At 41.5% G+C, this 20,089-nt stretch overlaps 1 protein-coding gene, 1 long non-coding RNA gene and 1 other non-coding gene across 3 annotated transcripts; 1 reads left to right on the top strand and 2 right to left on the bottom strand.

Annotated features, from left to right (window-relative positions):
* Positions 1–5,482: 5,482 nt before the first annotated feature.
* Positions 5,483–6,803, bottom strand: LOC143110243 (uncharacterized). The gene is made up of 6 exons (XM_076273133.1): positions 6,591–6,803; positions 6,448–6,471; positions 6,147–6,356; positions 5,974–6,065; positions 5,725–5,829; positions 5,483–5,617 (listed from the first exon to the last, which is right to left on the bottom strand). Exons 1-6 carry the CDS (start codon positions 6,796–6,798, stop codon positions 5,483–5,485), a joined length of 774 nt encoding a protein of 257 aa, XP_076129248.1. The 5' UTR covers positions 6,799–6,803.
* Positions 6,804–7,870: 1,067 nt separating this feature from the next.
* On the top strand, positions 7,871–8,911 carry LOC143109626 (uncharacterized). Its single transcript, XR_012983917.1, has 3 exons — positions 7,871–7,940; positions 8,033–8,141; positions 8,829–8,911. It is a non-coding gene; the product is annotated as an uncharacterized LOC143109626 (long non-coding RNA).
* Positions 8,912–19,476: 10,565 nt separating this feature from the next.
* On the bottom strand, positions 19,477–19,595 carry LOC143110678 (5S ribosomal RNA). The gene has a single exon (XR_012984333.1). It is a non-coding gene; the product is annotated as a 5S ribosomal RNA (ribosomal RNA).
* Positions 19,596–20,089: the final 494 nt, after the last annotated feature.

The raw sequence follows: 20,089 nt of genomic DNA, 5'->3' as shown, positions 1-20,089 counted from the left end.
TATGATGTGACGTTTTTTAGGAAGTTTTCATTGATAAAATTGGTTGGGGTATGGCTGAGTGGCTGAACGTCATCGGTACTGGGGTACCGAAATTAGAGCGTGCGGTCTGCAAAGGGTTAAGGGAGAAAAAACATTTATCAGGCTTGGTACTTAGTTAAAGGGACACCAGGCAAGCCTGATGCTTTTTCTCTACGAAACTCCCCTCGCTCGGTCTGAAGCTCTTTTCCTTTTCTTTGCATCTTCCGTCAAGGGTTTTCGCTGCTTCTTCGTCGGCTCTGCCATTATACACACGTTTGCAACAATCGCTAGCGTTTCGTTAGCCTCCCTCTGTGCTGTGGATGCAGGATGAAACTGCTTCGGTCGCCGGGTACGATACACTGAACTTGCAAGCGGGATATTCTTCCTACAGGCAGTAGGGGCGGGCGAGAGAGTCTTCATTCGCCCTGTAATGAGTCATTTAACCATAGCCTACCGACTTACGAAGATGAGTAATTAACACGAAAACGTTGCCTGGTGTCCCTTTAAACAAATACATGAATCTAAATTTTTTTCAAAGTCTTTATTGCCTTTCAAGTACAACTTTTCCTTTACAGTAGAAACAGTAAAAGCCTGAACTTACCATTACAGGAAAAATCCGACGAGTTTTCATATAGTTCTCCGTTTTGAGGTCAAGGAGTACTGTCGGTACGAAAGCCCCCCAAAAACAATCGGTTTTACCTAGCAAGAGTTGCATCAGCCAGCAGCTAACACAGACAGGCAGCTACAGCTCTTCTCTTTTAATACGTTTTGAAGATCATGTGCCGAGCTGGAGTGTTTTATTGGAGAAATCTGACAAGTTTTTACATAGATCTCCATTTCAAGTCACAGAGTACTGTCAATACGAAAAGAAAAAAAAAACTGTTTGGTCTTACCTAGCTCGAGTTGCATCAGCCAGCAGCTAACACAGACAGGCAGCTACAGCTCCTCACTCTGGGGGCATGGCAGCCTCCATGTACATGCCCCCAGAGTTTAGCACTGTAGCTGCCTGTCTGCGTTAGCTGCTGGCTGAGCTAGGTAAAACCAAACAGTTTTTTTCCGTACTGACAGTACTCTGACTTGAAATGGAGATATGTAAAAACTCATCGGATTTTTCCAAATAAACACTCCAGCTCGGCGCATGATCTTCAATGAAGATTTTTAAAAGAGCAAACTAAAAAGTGAAAAACATGCATCTATCTACATGAGGAAGTCATGTCCTGGCTGTGGATAGTATCCAAGAGAACTTGCGCAGACAGAAGTGTGCACACTTAGGATATCTAAGGTGAAAGATAATGCATGCCATTTTACATTGTGGTAACATCAATATCCTCTTTTGGGAAGGTCATGCAGCTGAACTTAACAGCAAACTAAAAAGTAAAAAACACGTAAGGCAAAAAAAAAAAAAAAGCCACAGCCTCAAAACAAGCCAAAACAAGATTATCCACGCTCATTTCCACTTTAAGCTAAGAATTTCTTCCACTCGCCTATAGCCTTCCTATATGAGGAAGTCATGTCCTGGTCGTGGATTAGCCTCGTGAGACCATCCTGATCTCGCGAGCTTCAGGGTTTCACTCGCAGATCAGTCTGGATACTTTCCGTTAAAGAAAATTTGGAGCAGTTCACCAAACGAACGTCCAATCAGCGTTGGCTTTGAGGCGGGTTGAGGTGTGACGCAACGAACAACATGACGGCATCCACAGAGATGAGCATAGCTATCGCGCAAGTTTTATTCAAATTAGAAAGTATTCCTGGGTAAACTGTGAAGCCATGAGTCTCAGCCATGCAGCTGGGAGGAATGAACGACACAGACATCCTCCACGGCTGATTCCAGTTCATAATGGAGGAATATACTATCTTCAGAAGTGTAGGGCCTACCGTGAAAACTTGATGGGAATTGTCGTTGATTAGGTTCATAAATGGTAAGTTAAAACATCTTAACGTTTGTCACGTTACCTAACTTAATTGTATGTTAAACGGCATTAGAAGAATACTTTGTTCATCTAATTGGTTGATTTGGCCCGTCGATAACCAACAAAGGTGGTGATAGACAGATGGTTTATCCAATCAGCTAACCAGTATGTCCGCCCCTTCCCAAAAGTTCTTCAATGAAAAGTTCCCAGATGGATATGCGGAGCAAATCCATCTGGCGGAGTCAGGTTAGTCGTGGATGGCATCCAGGAGAACCTCGGTCTGCAGCACAGACAGGAGTGTGGCAACGCACTTGGGATATGTAAGGTGAAAGATGTAATAGCATGCCATTAGATACATTACGCTAGCATCGATATCCTCTTTTGGGAAAGTCAACACAGGCGTGGTTCCAATAGCCAGTATGCAGTTGGTTTCACAGACAACAACGACCGGGCTGGAGAGTGGTCTTGCTCGTAGAAAGGTGTTGGGGTCTTCTGTAGGCTGACAAACACAAAAAGAAAAATAAATACCACAATGCACTTTTTGTATTGTATGGTAAAGTAAATGTGAAAATTCTTATGCATATACATTTTCTTACCTTAAGGATGTGAAGCAAAGCCTCACTTGCATGTCCCAACTTCTTGGGTGGAGCCACAGGTGATGGAAATAAGTTTGGCAATGCCTTCATCAGGGCGATTGACTGCTGTACTGTTAAAAAACAACACAAAAAAGTAATTTGTTTTTCTGCTGCCAGTTTTTAAACAAACATTAATACGTCTGTGGGATTCTCAATTGTTATGTTCTGTAATAACCTTTGTCCAACAGTGTGACCTTCTTGAAAACGCCATAAAACTGTGCCCTCTCAAAAAAGGTCGCCCGCCGGGTATTTAGTTCAGGTAGGAAGTGGGGGTTCCCTTGATCGAGGATCTGCCGTTGTTCATCCATTAGCTAACACACAGGGAGACAAAAGATAGAGAAGAGATGTTAAATTAAAATGTACATTACAATTCAAATCTAACAGAGTTAAACTTTAACCTTCGGATGAGACATTAAACCGAGGTCACGACTCACTGTTGTCATTAAAGGGGAACTCGGCAAGTCTAGCCATTTCTTCGCTGGTTTTCACTTTTGTCGTTGCACGTTTTCTCAACGAGCTCCCCCTACAGCTCTGGGACGTATATTCCACAACACCGTCGTAAAAAAACTCACTTGCGGCACCCTCCTCCCCCTTCCCCCTTTCTATCGCTGCTGATGAGCAATTGTTGCCAGTCAACTTTTTCGTGTTGAGCAATGTCTACCGAGGTGAGTAATATATTACACAGTATCATAGAACATTGACATGTACATTTTGTATTGTGTTATCAACCATAAACTGTAACAGGGGTTGTACGGATGAAGCTAGCAAATGTTACTGCTTATTCTTATAGCCCCCAATGGAACTGTGATTGCCAAGTTTAGCTAATGTTATCGTATTTTCTCCCGTCGAGAATGCAACGTTAGCTTTGTCTGCACGACGATAACGTTAGCTAAACTTGGCAATTACAATGACTGTGTTTAACATTTTATTATTGAACAAGTGTAGATCAGAAAGGAGTTAGTTGACCTAAGTATAAACAATGCACGACCATTCATTTTCCTTAACTGGGTCATTAAAAGTTAGCGTAATAAATTAGCTCCTGACAGACTACATGAGATGCTGACAATGTTTCATCAAATGACAACATTACAGGATTCAACTTCGACTTCGGCCTCGTCCGAATTCAACCCTCAGGCGATAGGAAGTGCGAGAGCTAAACCTACAAGGCCAAGGGCACCGAGGAGGGGCACAAGACAGAAGGACCTCGAACCTGATGTCCAGAGCAGGCTGAGGGAACTGCGGGAGAAAAGGACTGCTGAGACAAAGGTTTGTTTATGATCACACACACATAAATCTTACTGTTAGCTTTTGCCTGAATATGTGCATCTAATAAAACAAGTAATGTGTTGTAGGAGAGAATTCATTCTCTGGAGCCTGGCCAGAAGGACGTACTCCTTGAGAAAGTACTCTCTAGACTACCAGGGTTGATGTTTGACCTGTTATCATTGACGGAGGTAGCCCAGCAACCAGACCCTGACCAAGGAGGACTTCACTGGTGCGTGTGTGACCATTGCCGGGATATGGCAACGGACATCGAGAAGGTCTGCTGTCGCCAACCCCCCGAGCACTGCATCAGTGAGATGGCATACATGGCATACTATGTCTTAGACGAGGGGGTGTTGCGCCTGGCCCGTAGAGCTTGGAATGACATTTTTGCCATAAATGATCACCAGGAGCCAGGGGAGGAGCAGCGACAGTATAGACATTCAGCCTACCGCCAGTTTGTGCTGTGGCAGTATGGCCGCCTTGGAATAGGGAACAGGGTGGTCATCCCAAGCTGTTGCGTATGGAAGATTAGAGACTCCTTTCCTGACCCAAGGGGTCAGTACACAGGTTTTAGAGTGACCCGTCATGTTTGAATTTCACATTTTTTATTGTAAATAGTTACGTCAACTTTTTTTATTTGTTTTTGTATAATTTAAGACACAATTGTTTTTTTTGAATGTGTGTTTATTTGTACAATAAAATATATAATTTTCAAGAAAACTTTGCCATAATTTCAACTATTTACACATTGACAGTTGTAAGAGGGAATAGTGTCAGTTCTCTAGGGGTTTGAGGACGTAGACTCCCCTCGTGACACATGTCTTTGGATGAGCTCCGACGTGGGCGGTGATGGCTCTGCAGAGGAAAGCAAACCAAGTCGCCTGGGATCTTCTGGCCTTAGCGTGGTCTTGCGGGGAAGGCCGGTCCCACTCTTCAGCCTCCTACCAAGAATGGCCTTCTGGAGGTCAGGGATGTATTTGTATTCCTTCTTCTCCTTGATTGTATACACAGCCCAGTTTTTTGATTTTTTATTGTACGATTTTTTGTACCTAGAGAGTAAGGTCAGTTAGTAATATGCTCATTTACAAAAGTTTAAACAAAAATTATATAAACAAACACTTTATTCTTATACTAAGAGCTTACATTTTGTGGCCATCCTTGTTTAGTGCTGGCACGCGTCGATTGTGCATATTGTAATCAATCGCAGCCAACAGGGTCCTGGTCTTGTACACAAATGGAGTGTACGACATCCGCTTCGCTGCGTAGAGCAAAATATGATTTTGGAAACTCTCCAAATCCGACGTGGTCCTGTGAGTGTGTTTGAGGCAGAATAATTGAAGTTAGAAAATCTCTCTCACCACACGTCTACAAATCTGCTGTAACCCTTTCCTTATGTACAAAAGGACCTCAGCTCAGTCTGTCAAATATTTCATTTGATAAGGAAATAAATGAGTATTGCTTGAGTGCACAATTAAAAACACAGCAAATGCTAAAACGAGAGCAGATGATTAAGTTTAGGAACTTCCTCACAAGGTTCAGCCATCTCTTCTCAAATACAATTGCAGCCAGGGCCCGGTGAGCTGCTGAACCTGTAAACACATTATATTATGAGTGAAATGAGTGCAGTCATGTAGGGAATTCATTTGTGCAGTTTTATTTTCCTATATGGTCACCTTGCTCCATCCAAGGCTTGTCTCGACTGCCTTCCTCCAGCGGCTCATGCTGACAGCAACCGGTTGCCCAAAAATGTTCGTTGCGGACATGATGCATCACACCAACCCACATCGACTGAAAGATAAAAATAAAAAAATTGTCACCTGTACAATATATACAACTAAAAACCCAATCTGTCACAACCTGTTTTTACACTACACATACTCTACCCTCAAACATACCTTGAATTCCTCCTCTGTGGAAGCCTGTTTGCTGCAGTACCAAAAGTGGTTGACAATGTCTCGGGCCCAGACCTGAATTGGATTCTGCCCCTTCACTGCTCCAGCCTGATTACGATGCACATCAATAGCAGTGTCAATACACACCTATAAAGAACCTCTTCTGTTGCCATGATGTGACAGGTAAAATGTTTGTCCATATGGCATTGTTGAGAGTACCCTGGCAGTATGATGGTGTGGATGGAAACATACCTTTCGAAGCCTTTTGCTAAGACTTTTAGCAGCATGCCAAATGTCAAGCGAATGCTGTAAACCCCATGCTTTATATCGTCCACGTTCAGGATCTGTAAAAAACAAAAGACTTTATGACACAATTACAATATGAAAGTCATGACTTCAAGTAACAGCACATAAGTTCTACTTACTCAGCAATGCAGTGATCTGTGGGGGAGCATCAGTAACCACTTCTTTTATTTTGACATTCGGGAGCAGAGCATCCATGGTGCGAATGAAGCATTCTTTCTCCATTATCACCGAGTTGCGACTGGTCTCCCTTTTGTCCACAGAAACAATGTGGAGGATGTCTCGCGAGTCTTGTTCGATTGTTGTATATGTGCAATATTGAGCACAGTGTCCTGAAACATAAGCACAAGTCTTTAACCACACAGAATAAACATAGCACAAGTTCTTAACCACACAGAATAAACATATGCACTCAGAACTTACCAGGAGAGTCCATTCGGCCATCCCCTACAGCCAACCGATATTGAAATAAAAGGTGTTAGAATCAAAAGTCTGAGTGAATATAAGTCTTGGCTAAACATTGATTTCTATATAATTGATTACGAAGACACAAAAGTATGCCTCACCTAGGACAACAATATGGTCCTTTTGGCGCATCCGCTCCAAGACTTCTGCCCTGATGTTGTCCCAGAATTCTTGGACAGGCTCTATGCAGTATGCGTCTTGGATACGGTAGTATGTGGATTCTGTTACCATACCCATGGCCATGAACTTGAAAAGCAGAGCTACTTTTCTGTAGTTGTTGCCAGACAGAAGTATGTTTGTGCTCAGCATGAAGTCCCCACCCTGCGTGCCGAACTTTAAAGTTGGCTGCGAGTTCCATTTCCACTGGCTGTGTCCGAAGGGGCATAACTAATGTAAAGGGCAGAAAAAAATACATCAAGACCAATCAAGCAAAACAAAACGGGTATATAACAGCTACAGTATGTGCGACCAAATGTGCCATTTCTATGCAAGCCTTCACACCTGTAATGGCCACAATCAGCAAACTCTACAAAAAAATCACCCTCCCCCTGCCTTTTTATTTAGGTGCGAGGGCGGTTCGAATCTAATTTACATATAAATTCACATTGTCTAGCACCATCTTACCCATTCCAAAACTGCTCCAGTCCCCCGAGGTTTCAGGGTCTCCTGAAATGGTGGCACACCAGGACATGGAACACCAGACAGTCTGTCCACGTGCTTGCAGTTCTTGAGGGGTAGTTTCAGGTGCCGAGCAAGTAGAAGGAGATTGTCATTGTAGGTAATGTTGGCACATTTACCAACCAGGTGTTCCTCTGTAGTGACTCTCTGTTGGTCCGAAACAGATTCTGAATCTGATTCCTCTACAGGAGGAGCAGCTACAACAAAATCAAACACAGCTTCGTCCACACTGATTTCAGGAAGCTTGTCTGTTTTGGCACCAACATTTCTGTGTAAAGAGACCAAATATGAATACATTGATCACCACATCAAATTCCTATGAACTATTACATAATCAATCTATTTATTACATAATCAATAAATTCATCAGTGTAACAAGCAGGCAACTACCTTGTTTATTACCAACAAGGACATTTACCTCAAATGAAGAGATGGGACAAAGTCCTCATCGGAGCTGTCCTCATCTTCCAAATTACTTGGATGAGCCCAAAAATCATCCATGGCAATGCTGTGAATGAAACATGTATGTAAACACCTTAGAATGGTTGTATAAATCAGTGGATCTAAATGAAACACAATGTACATTACTTACTAGTGTAGCGGGTACGATGGGGGAAATGGGGAACGCAGCTTGATGCCCTGCTTTCAGGTGGTAATTGATTAGACCAGGTGGTACAGCGCTTAAATAAGCCAGCTGAATAGAGGACAGGAGAGCGGTCTGTTTGAAACGGTGAATCAGGAAGTTGGTGTGTCGGTGGTGCATAGCGGAGATTGTAAGTTTCTTTTAGACTGTTCAGCTCCTATTTATGTTTAACTCTTGTATTCATGTGTTAGTGCTTGACTTGGCCAACTGTTTGTTTTGTAGCTCAGCCTGGGGCGCGTGACTACGAACCTCAAACGGTGCATGCTGCACAGAAACTTCGCTACGATAGAGAGTACACAGCGACTAGTACATCCACACTGGTTTTAAGAATGTAAGTTACTAGCTCCCTTTTCCCTGGTTGATACTGTGGTCAAAAATATCCAGGCAACACTCAGGTTTATTCACGATACCGGGAGCAGGTCACTAGCAACAGCATGTTCCAGTAACACAACTCAAAGTTCTCTAGGGCGAAGCCCCATCTTATACATGTTAATTACATTGGTAATACAAATCACATGAGTACAATGGTCTTTTCCAAAAATCCTCATACATGCAGAAATACAACAATACATATACACTTCTTGGACATAGCATGTGATCCATGCGCCATACGCAAGTCATGGGGGTCATTCCAAGTAAGTAGATAATTGGTCAAATACAATACATATACATCCTTCAGCATTCTCTTGCCATAGTCTAGTTCCTGTCGAGATATTCCTAATATTACTGCCTAAGGCAGAATACCCTTAACTCGTGACAAAGGGGGTCGCATGACCTTTATTAGAAAATCATGACATGGAGAGAGCAAATGACAGACAGAGCAAAGTTGATGCACAGTATTGAATGTATAGAAAGCATACAAAGAATATAAAAAAATGAAATGTTAATCACTTCTATGTAATAAATGTAGATTAGTATTCACTTCTAATACATGTAAATGTTAGTAATCCAAAATTTCTCCTTCAATACGAAGCCTAGTACTTATAGGTCTGACTCTTTCCTGTTTGTCATTATCCAGACAGAAGCTACGCTGACATCGGAGAGTGTATACAGCTTGTTTACTATCCATACTGGTTCAATTACGTTAAAACTAAAGCGAGTGATTACAGCTCGTATCTCATCCACACTGGCTTTAAGAACGTAAGTTAATTGGCTGTGTTTACGTAGCAATACAAATTGTTGCTTTTAAAATCAGGCATCTGACTTTCTCCTATATGCCATTGTTTCCATAGTTAGCTACTAGAGCATCTGCAGCTCACGGTAACCAGCTGACTGCAGTTTCACATCTAAAGTGAGGTATGCCTCAATTTTGGCGTGAATATCTATAGCTTACGCCACTATTTAACCTGGCAAAGCATTATATTGTATCAATGCTTTTGATTGCAGGAGGACTGCCTTCGTCGGTTCAGCCAGCCACTGTTTTTCCTGAACTTGTAACTGTTTCATTGTTTACTTGTGTGTGTTGTGTAACCTATGTGACGGAATCTAGCCTGTCTGCGTCACGACTGTCTTGTTCTGCGCCATCAGTGGAGGCCAGCCTGTCATAGTTTTACCGTCCATAATATCCGTTTGTCTCTGTGTGTGTCTGTTTAATGTCTGTCTGTATTTGTGCTCATGTTGTCTTGGCTTAGGGCAGTGTGCAATATTCCCTATATAAACAGCAATTTGTTTGCGGTGTCCATGTGAGTGTGGTGTCTGAAACCCAGCGTAACCTTATCAGTGTATGTTTGTGCACTGTCCATATAGTGTGAAGTGTTGTGGTGTATTCACTCAGTCTTCTAGATTGTGCTGTAATTTATGCGGAACATTGTTTGTTGCCCTGGTGCCAAAATTTGCTATTTGTTTAATGTGTGTCTGTCTTATCTGTTAATAAAAGTATATTTTCTTATAATATCAGCTCCAATACTGTTCCTTCATTGGGCAGCCTGCAATACAGATTGGTAAAGTGTAGATTCCCTGGTTAATGTGCATAAAGACACCCTGTTGGTCACACTAGGTATTCCTCAAATCATTGAGCGCCTCTTCATCTGGTGAATCTGGGCTTTCGTCTTTAGTGATATCCAGAGAGTGCATTCTGCAAGCATAACAATAAACACATGACCAACTACATAAACAGATGGAAAGTAAACAGAAAAAATATATATACACCCAAATCAAATCCAAATACACTACAGCACAGTATGAGGTGCAAGGCAAGCTCACCTGGATTCCAAAACCTCTATCTCTCCCTCTCCAACCAGTGGTTGAACACCAAGCTCAGGAGCTTAAATGAACAGTCCATTAATCACTTTCTGCAATATCGTCTATGTCTGAAACAGCGGTCCTGTGGGAGGAAAACAAACTTACAAGTCACGATCCGACTCCTCGCCGATACTCGACACCACTGGTTGTGGTGGTCTGGACTGGCCCTTGCGTGGCGTGGATGTGGTCACTTGCCAGCGCTTGTAGCTACAACAAAATCGAGAGAACAGGCGTCACCTTTGCACAATCTAACTTTTCTACACAATGTAAAACAGAACAGACATTGATGACTATTGCTAATCCATGACGAAATATGATGCTTCGAGACTTGATAACTAAACGGAGACGTATTTTTGACCTAGGCTAAAACACGTATGCAGAGACACTATACCAGGGTTGTTAGCCTAGGTTATTAGGTAACACTATACGGCCTAGCATAACAAGCAACTGTGCGTATACTTCCAATATAAGGGACATACATTCAACGAATGCGTAAACCTCGGTTGTCTGGTAAATTTGCCACATAGATAGCAGCAACCCCATGCAACAGTAATCTACCGTACTCAAAACAAACGGGTTGGCTCTCAGCCAGCCAGCTACCGGTCACGGTCATGGATTGAACACATTTACAAACGCTAACAAGAATAAGAAATGATGAATAAACAGGAAATAAAGACGTACTTACAATTGCATTAGCAGTAACGCCAGGTCAGCATCTGTTTTGCATCCTTCGCTTTCCCTTAGCTCACGCCATTCCGTGAACGCACGACCGATGTTTACTCTTGTGCGGTCCCTCGCTCGGTCAGCCGCTTTCTTCCTCTCCCTCGCCACCTCCGCCGAGAACCGTCTCTTCTGTCTTTTCGCTGCCTCTGCCATGATGACCATCAAAAAAATAATCCATTATCCATTATCCTTATAGCCGGCGTGGCTAACCGGTACTGAGGGGGGCGTGTGCGTTTATGGGGAGTTGCCTTAAAGCAGTTTGTGTTTCTCGCTGGTTCTCGCTTCACACGATACTTCCTGTTTCAAACCTTTCGGGACGCTAGTCCAAAAGTTGCCAGGTTGGTTTTCCGCCTGGGGACGCTAGAGGGAGCCGGGAAAGTCACAATTTTCACCGGAACAGGTCAATTAACCATCCAAATGATTTCTAAACGGGTTTATTAAGTTGAAATAGTTGCCAAGTTCCCCTTTAAAGAGCCCATGGCACTTATTGCAAAGAGTAGGGGGTTCCCCAGTGTCCTGGCTAAATTCCCAACCTGGCCCCCTAATCATCCCCTCACTCTAATTGACTCATTCACATCCTCACTCTCCACCTCAAGCTGGTGTGTGGTGAGTGTTTTGGAACATAATGGTTGCCGCATCACCCAGGTGGGTGCTACACATTGGTGGTGATTAGCGAGTGTTGTAATGCTTCCTAGGCTTAGGAAGCAGAGGGCTGCATAAAATGAATACATATGCTTATATGGTCCAATTCTCCAAAGCAGGGATACGCCTCAAGGATCTTGACAGGCCTGTCCTGCTCCTTAGTCACATCGGAGTCAATGAAGGCGCGTCTTGACTGGAATTCAAGGTCTAGGAGCTGGGCGGAATTCAAGGTCTAGGAGCTGGGCAACATCCTTCTTGTTTGGCCTGGCCTTGGTTTTATACATGTCCTGCAGAGTTTTATAATGTCTTGCCTGATTCTGCAGGCTGTCCGAAGTGTCTGATGCTAGAAAAACAAACTTCATCAATTAACATTTAAACATAGCCATACCAAACATTAAGACCATAATTTCCATTTCAGACATTACAGGTTAACTGGGCCATTAACACGCAAAAATACACACATCACCATTTTATACAATTGGATTATTCACCATCTCCCCTAGAGTTAGAGTGGCGTGTTCCTTTAAAAAAGGACACTAATAGATGAATAATGGTTTGAAATTGCATGATAACATTGCTGAATTTACTTAGACATGGAATTGTCCAAAGTAATAATAGAAGCTCCATTAATACTGAAAAAAATATCCACCATTTCAATTTGTGCACTTACCATACGATTGTTCAATCTCTGGAGTGCTACAGCATGGTGGTGATCTCTCCAAGATTACAGTAGAGGTGGTGGAGTCATCAGTCTCATCAGTGGACGTCTCCTGTCCGGACTGAAAGCTAAGTCTCCGTGCCTTCTTTCGCGAAGGAGTTGCTCCCTGCTGCTTTTTAGGAGTTGAAACATTTTGGACTCTTTTTAGGAGCTGCTACTTTATCCATGCCCGCTTCGTCCATAGTGTAGGCTAAAACGAATTGCTGAGTTTCCTTCCAAATCCACGATGCAATCTGCTGAAAGCAGATTGGTGCACCTGACCTTCTACGTAACGGACCTTTTTCGCGCTTTGATATGGAAGCTACCATTTCATAATGAGGGGTGACTGAAATATGTCAAATGTTATAAATATTGATAGTATGCTTAAATGATGCAGTCACGGGTCAAATATCATACAATTATTACAAAAATATAACGTTACATTTCATTCCACATGTTAATTGCAGATGTTATTGTATACATAAAAACTCTTGATCACAGGCCTTCCCTATAATTAGGTAATATCCTGAACCCACATGAAATTCATGTTACCATCATGTTACGTTCTTTTCCCCGCCGTTTTCGTGATCTTCATTTGCAACCTCATCGTTTGCTCTCAGTACATTTCAAGATGCTTTGGAGATGCGTTATCTGCTTGGTTTTTGTTACCTACTCACTAAAACTGTTAATGAGCCATTATAATCGATTGCACAGTCGCAGCCCTGATTTCAGGTTGCTCTGTGGTATCGATGGATGCACGGAGGAATATATAGTGTACAACTCATTCTACCATCATGTAAAGAGAAGACACTCCCAACACTTTCTTGAAGGCACCAGACCAGAGAACGGCAGCCAAGCAAGTGAACAGCAACGGCAACAAGTAAGTGCTAGCCTAACTAAGTGTAAAATGTGTTAGCGACTGTTATATTAATTTCATAAACGCCGTAGCTGTAGGCCTACCCACCGTGCCTACCTTTTTCACGGCTTTATTTGTGGAAATCATTCTATTACAAATTGTTAGAATATGCATGTTTTTTTTTTTATTGGTGAAGATTATTATTAGGCTAATGTAGCTAGCTAGTTTAGTTGTCATAAGCAAAACTTATGTAAAAAAATATATATAAATAAATAATGAAGCCGTTGAAATCATAGTAATGGCCTATAGTTGCAGTCTCACTTGGTAAGATTCTGTAAGGTGCATAACGTTAGGCTACAGACACACACATGGTGAAGAAGTCACACTTCAACAAATTAGAAAACAAAATCTGGTTAGTCATTTTCCTTGTTGATGCCCCCCAAAACCTTACCCAGATGTAAGTTATAGGCTACTATTAGTAATTGTAGTTAAAATAACTATTAGCTTAGTTAATGTAAAAATGATTTATGATAAACATGAATGAAATAACTTTATTTGATACAACTAAATACAATTTCAGATAATATGTTTACTTTCTATGTGGTACGCAGAACATTCAACCTGATCAGCTTCCAGCCAACTCTAGCATCATGGAGCAGAACCTCTGCACACCTGAGTCAGATGAAGATCAAATGGGTATTGAAGAAAATGGAGCTGTCACAGTGCAACAAGTATGTTACTCAATTGGTGACTATCAACTGAAATTGACCATTAGGAATGCTCTTAGATTTGTTTTGGTCAGAGTTATGAAGCATGAAATCATCCTATCATCCTACCACATCTTATCTTTCTACTATCAGACATGCATAAATTATAGGCTATATGAATACTGTGATGATTTTCACATTGAATGAAGCTTCACAAAACAAGTCAGTCATTTGCTTTTAACAACTTAAACCTAAATGACACATTCTGGCTTGTCATCCTACACAACACACTCCACCAAAAGGGTGGCCATTTCAGCACAGCTACAGAACAACATTGTGGAAACACACAAGCATGAACATGAATGCACAATTCCTGCATTACTGCAAAAACACAGTTACACCTCTAATAACTATTATCTACATGAAATAAAACAATAAAACATTGAGACCATTAAACAAAGCACACTGGGTAATAGCAAATTCAACACATGAATTGGTTTCTATGGACTCGTTGCTAAGGAGTTCTAACCAGGAAGCTCAGTCATCACAATACTGTATAATTTTGAAAATGCAAAATTATTGATTTTCTTGGTTGAAAAGAAAAATATGTTGTGCATCATTATTGACCATATTTTTATATGTGCTTGGGCCTAGTGCTTGGGCATATTAATATCATTCATAGTTAGTATTCACAGACACGTCAGTCAACTTCTGTCAACTAGTAATGTGCCTCCACATGTCAGGACACTAAAGGTATGTTTTGTTTGTTTTTTCTGTTTTAGGATCTTAGAAAACATGCAACTGCCTTTGTGATAAATGCCCGAGCCAAGACTCGTCTGTCACAGGTAAGATGCTTCCCTACAATCACATCTATCATACATTTATTTTTGACTGTGTGAGTGAACAACCGGTCGTTGGCCTTTCAAGTCTTTCTACTCTCACTTTGAAATGGATGCTACATAATCTTTTTGACTAAAAGCATTTAGTCATGTGATCTGCTTCCTCAGTGCATGTTAACAAATATTTTGGGACTACCATGAAAAAATGCAGTAATGAATATGCCACATTGTAACAGTGATCACCAGACATGATCCAGCCATACACACATTTATGCAGAGCAGGTTGTTCAGTAGGTTGTCAACTTTACTGTTGATGCCTCATGTTAATGCCTTTAAATGGCAAGTAGCTTTGGTGGACGATGTGTTCCAACCTCAAATATCAACGACATCACCTCTCTTTGTGTCTTTTGCTCTCTGTTTCTCATTCTCAGAAAGGACTGAATGACATTGCTGCTGGAGTACAGCAGTATCAATCCTCACTACTGGACAACCTCAGGCAGCAGATGGAGGGAGTACTAAAGAAGCATTCAGGAAGCACAACAAGTCAACTGGAAAAAGATACAATGGATATATTTAACGATTTCCATGACCCCCTTGCTAACGTTGCAACAACATTTCGACAGAACAGTGTTATTAGGACGCAGTTTGGCTGTGTTGATGCAGAAGAAATTCGAATCGCTCGAACCATATGCAGGAAGAAATGTGAGGGATCAAAAGACTTTTTCATCAAGGAAAAAGTATTTCATTATGTACCATTGATAAAAAGTCTAGAACAGTTCTTATCAAATCCAAGGATTTTGACTATGATTGAAAAGGGACCCCAAAGGTGCAGGGAAGGTTTTTTTTCATGACATTGTTGATGGTGCTCTTCTAAAATCACATCCCTTATTTTCAAACAAACCAAATGCACTGCAGATTGTTCTGTACACAGATGAAATAGAGATCTGTAACCCACTGGGATCCTTTGCATCAAAAAACAAGTTGTTAATGGTATACTACACTCTGGGAAATATAGATCCAAAGTACAGGTCTAAGCTGGCTTCTATCAGACTACTTGCAATGGCTAGATCAGCAGACCTCCGCAAATCTGGTGTAGATGTAATACTGAATAGAATTAAAGAAGACATGGTTGCATTGTACAATGGTGTTACAATGGAAACTGTTAATGGAGAGAAAACAATATATGGTGCTATGGTCACTCTCTGTGGCGATACCCTGGCACAGCATGAATTAGCAGGGTTCAAAGAGGGTGTGGGCTTTGCATTCAGTAAGTGCAGACACTGTGAGTGTTCTTTTGTGGATATGCAGTCACAATTCAATGAGGATACATACACTAAAAAGACATTGGAGAAGCATGTCAGACAGTGTGATGAAATAGAAATGGCAACCACAGACCTGCTTCGCAACAGCCTGAGAACAACATACGGTATCAATCGAAGGAGTAAGTTAGTTGAATTTCCATCCTTTGATATTGTACAGCAAACCCCACAAGACATTATGCATGTGATTCTAGAAGGGATAGCTCCACTGGAAATCAAAAATGTTTTGAATCATCTTATTCAGTCAGGACAGATAACTCTGGACTCAGTAAATTCTGCTATTCTTGGTTTCCCTTATTCCCCGCTAGATGTTAGAGATAGGCCATCCCCAATTTCCCTTAGCACACTTATGTCAAATGATGGTAAACTAAAACAGAGAGTTTGGAAGACAATGCATATGTGCAACTGATAATTCAGTTATTAGAGATTGTGCAAATAGTGTTTGCCCCTGTTCTTTCCATTGCAACTGTGTCTACATTGAAGTTGCTAATTGAAAATCATTTGAAGCATTGGAAGGAGATTTTCCCAGACCACAATGTTACACCTAAACAGCATTATATGATACATTTGCCATCGCAGATACAATTATTGGGTCCAATGGTCAGACATATGTGTATGTGGTTCGAATCCAAACACTGTTTATTTAAACAATGGGCTTCCAACCTAAATTTTAAAAATGTATGCAAATCTTTGATTAATCAGAACCAAATATATGAAAGCTGCCAAAATGTTGAGCCTTCCATGCACACAATTTTCTCAAGTGAAAAGGAGAAGTCCCACACCTTGCACAGGCCACTGAATTAGCTGATGCTGAAAGGCTGGTTGATTCTACCTCTTATTACACAATCAGCAGCCAGAGCCAAACTTATTATGTACAAATAAAATACTATGTTGGGGATGTAATTGAATTGCACAGTAGTACAAATGACTAACTTGTTCCTAGATTGTTAAAAGCTTTTAATGCTGTCTTGCAATTTTACATAAATTATGGTCTTTGACACATAATATTTCAATAGCAGATGAAAATGTGTTAGAGTTAGATTTAAATTTTTGCAGTGTAGGTCTAAAATGCTTCGTGAATTACTTTTTGTGAAAAAATTAGGAGTCCTAAAGTTAGGAGTGACACGCCCATTATTTTTAGGAGTTGCTCCTAAATTCGCCAGTTAGGAGCTACTTTTAGCCTTAAAATTCTTTGTGAATACGGCCCCTGAATAAAAAGGCCTAGCCTAAATGAATCAAGGCAAAACAAATAGCCTAGTAGCCTAATGAAACATACGGATTGATGTAGTATCTTTGTAACATTATTAAATTATTCTGTTACTATGCCTACGTTTGCAAAAGAGAACATTTTAATTTGATTCACAATAATGTTACATTTAATTTACATGTTGACAATGATTAGCCTAGTTTTGGTTGTTGTTGGCGGCGTTATCGCATGTTATGCCTACAATGCAAAATTGCTTCCTCGCGATTGGAAGCTCCTGTAGCTGCATAGGATTTCAAAACACGGCAAAATGCCGCAGGTCTTTGAGTAAGGAGTCCTCTTGACTTCTTTTAAGCTGTCAGAGGTGGGAAGGTGTGATTTGTTGGGGGCAGGGCCGGATTAACTGGGCACAAATGTCTGATGGCCCCCCTTCCCCCCAGCCAACGTGAATCGGGTGGTTAGTTAATAGGCCTATCGTGAAGATTTTTCCTGCCATCTAAGGCACGAGCGCATCTGTGAGGCCAAGCCTCACCAAGTAGCTTGTTTGTTTACAACTAACATTCCATTTAATTAAACTGCTTTATAGGCTATGCCGAAATAGTTTTCAACATTTTGAATATTAGTGTCAGGTGAATTGAAATGTTCTCAAAGTAGCCTTATGGCTGAAAGCTGCTTGGAATCCCCCCGTCAAGCAGTATAACCATACAAACGCGCTTCCTGCACTCATTGTTTCAAAAGGAGTAATTTTGGCTTTGTCAGAACTGAAGAGCTGTGGACGGCACGGCACGGTATGCCCAATGAAAATAAATTAATGCAACACAACACAGACCCCGCTTTTCTCGCGTCAGTCACTGACATGAACGAAACACAGAACCCGCTTCTCTCACGGCAGTCACTGACAGTAACCTAGAATAAATGCATAGGGAAAAACACTTCCCCATGACAAAGACATCGTAAAACACTGAAAGTTAATATTTTGTCACTAGCAACATACATCTGTCCTTTGTCAAATGTATTATGTTCCAAGTAGCCTATGCGTAATTCTGCTTCATAAAGTTGAACAAATACATTTGCTTATTTCACAGAAAAATATAAATAGCCAGTTAGGGTCTACAGTGCAGAGTTGGTAAGTTATGGTAGGCCAACTTGCAGTTAACATACAAACAGGGGAAATTATTTCTCTTGTAGCTGAGTAGCCTCAGGTGCGCACGTAGATACGGCAAGACAGTGGGGGAAAGTTAAAATACGTGATAAACACGGAAAAAGTTGGCATGCATTGTTTCGGTCCCCGTGCACAGGGATTATTTGTCATATTATTAATCACATATGATTATTTGTGAAATTGTGTAAACAGGCGCAACACATTTGAAAAGGAAGGACTGGTAGCATGCAAGCTCACGGGAAAGATTGATTTAAGAATGTTATCACAGTGTGTGGCTGTGGCGCGGGCGGAAGACAGCGACAATTGGCAGGGGAGGGTCATGTCTTTTTTAACAATTCTGTCGGAGGGTCATTGAACAATTTCTAGCAGGCAAGAGAGGGTCATGCAACTTCCAACTGAAGCACTCAAAATTCCTCCGGTGGCCCCTTCAATAAACAACGAACAGTCCCTAAATTGCTGCTGGGCTATATGTCTTGGTTCATATCTGTTAACAACTAATTGTCAAACGCATAGCCTATCTCGCGGTTTCATCCATTACAAACAAACATGCAATGTGAACGTCTGGGATTGGGGAGAGCACTAAATGCTCTACTGAATAAGCACGAAGTCAAACCTTTAAATGAAAAACACTCTAATAATAATAATTAAAAAAAAAACGCTAATGAAGTAAACTTGTGACCATCAAAATCAAAATCGTTTATCGCCTGTAACTCCGTGATAACAGGACGTAACAGGAAGGCATTTGGCTGAGCAACGGAGGTTAATATGCTCTATATTTTGTCCAAATGATGTCTGTCTATCATCGTTGCACTCGGAGAAAACCAGAATGTTTAATTTGTCCTGCGTTTCTTCTACGGCTGCAAACGGGATTCACTCGCAGTTAACCAAATATTTCTTTATTAGGGCAGGGCAGGCATATTTCTGGCTATTAAATTATTTCTAAACCAGTCTGCTAAAGTCTGTAGTGAAGTCTGTGTAGGGTTTTCCAGGCTCTATTTGTTTTTACGAGACACCCTGCTCACTTGAGCCATCTACCGGTTGTTTGGGTTGTTGCAGCGTCTCACTGGAAAAATACAAATTAAAGTTGCGTGATCCCACGCGCGGACCACGAGTGAAGCTGGCCAAGTCGAAGCACTGCCCACTGTAGCTTCCGAGATCAGACGAGAGCGGGCGTGCTCCACGTGGTATGGCCGTAAGCGATTACTCAACCACTCGGACACGTTCATCAACCTCAACCGCTCTGCCTGCACGCGGGTGGGTGGATGGAAAAGCAAAACGCTTACAGCACCTGGTATTCCCAGGCGGTCTCCCATCCAAGTACTAAACAGGCCCGACGCTGCTTAGCGTCCGAGATCAGACGAGAGCGGGCGTGCTCAGCGTGGTATGGCCGTAAGCGATTACTCAACCACTCGGACACGTTCATCAACCGCTCTGCCTGCAACAGTCTAGTGTGGATGGAAAAGCAAAACGCTTACAGCACCTGGTATTCCCAGGCGGTCTCCCATCCAAGTACTAACCAGGCCCGACGCTGCTTAGCTTCTGAGATCAGTTTTCCTTTGTCTACTATATTTTCTAACATCTTTGTTTCTTGCTCTCCAGACATCTTGCAGGTTATGTTTTATCATTAGGCTCTCCAACTCTCTTCTCCCTTTATCAGTTCTATAAACCATTTGTTCATTTATGTCCTCCCTTTTCAGCACAGTATTAAAATCACCCATAACAACAACATTTTCCCACCCTTCAATTTAAACATTCAACCTTTTAAAAAACTCTTCTTTTTCCAATTCTTCATTTGGTGCATGTATATTACATATAGTAACTTTTTCATTTTCTTTTTCAATTTGTAAAGTTAAAATCTTCCCCTCATTGTCACTATATATTTCATTCAC

Source organism: Alosa pseudoharengus, unplaced genomic scaffold (assembly GCF_046254945.1).
Source record: "Alosa pseudoharengus isolate Yale_2024_CS ecotype anadromous, Long Island Sound unplaced genomic scaffold, YU_APseudo_1.1 YU_APseudo_1.1_scf_7, whole genome shotgun sequence".
Classification (NCBI taxonomy): Eukaryota; Metazoa; Chordata; class Actinopteri; order Clupeiformes; family Clupeidae; genus Alosa; species Alosa pseudoharengus.
The sequence above is the reverse complement of the archived record's forward strand: the minus strand, read 5'-3'. Positions and strand labels throughout refer to the sequence as shown.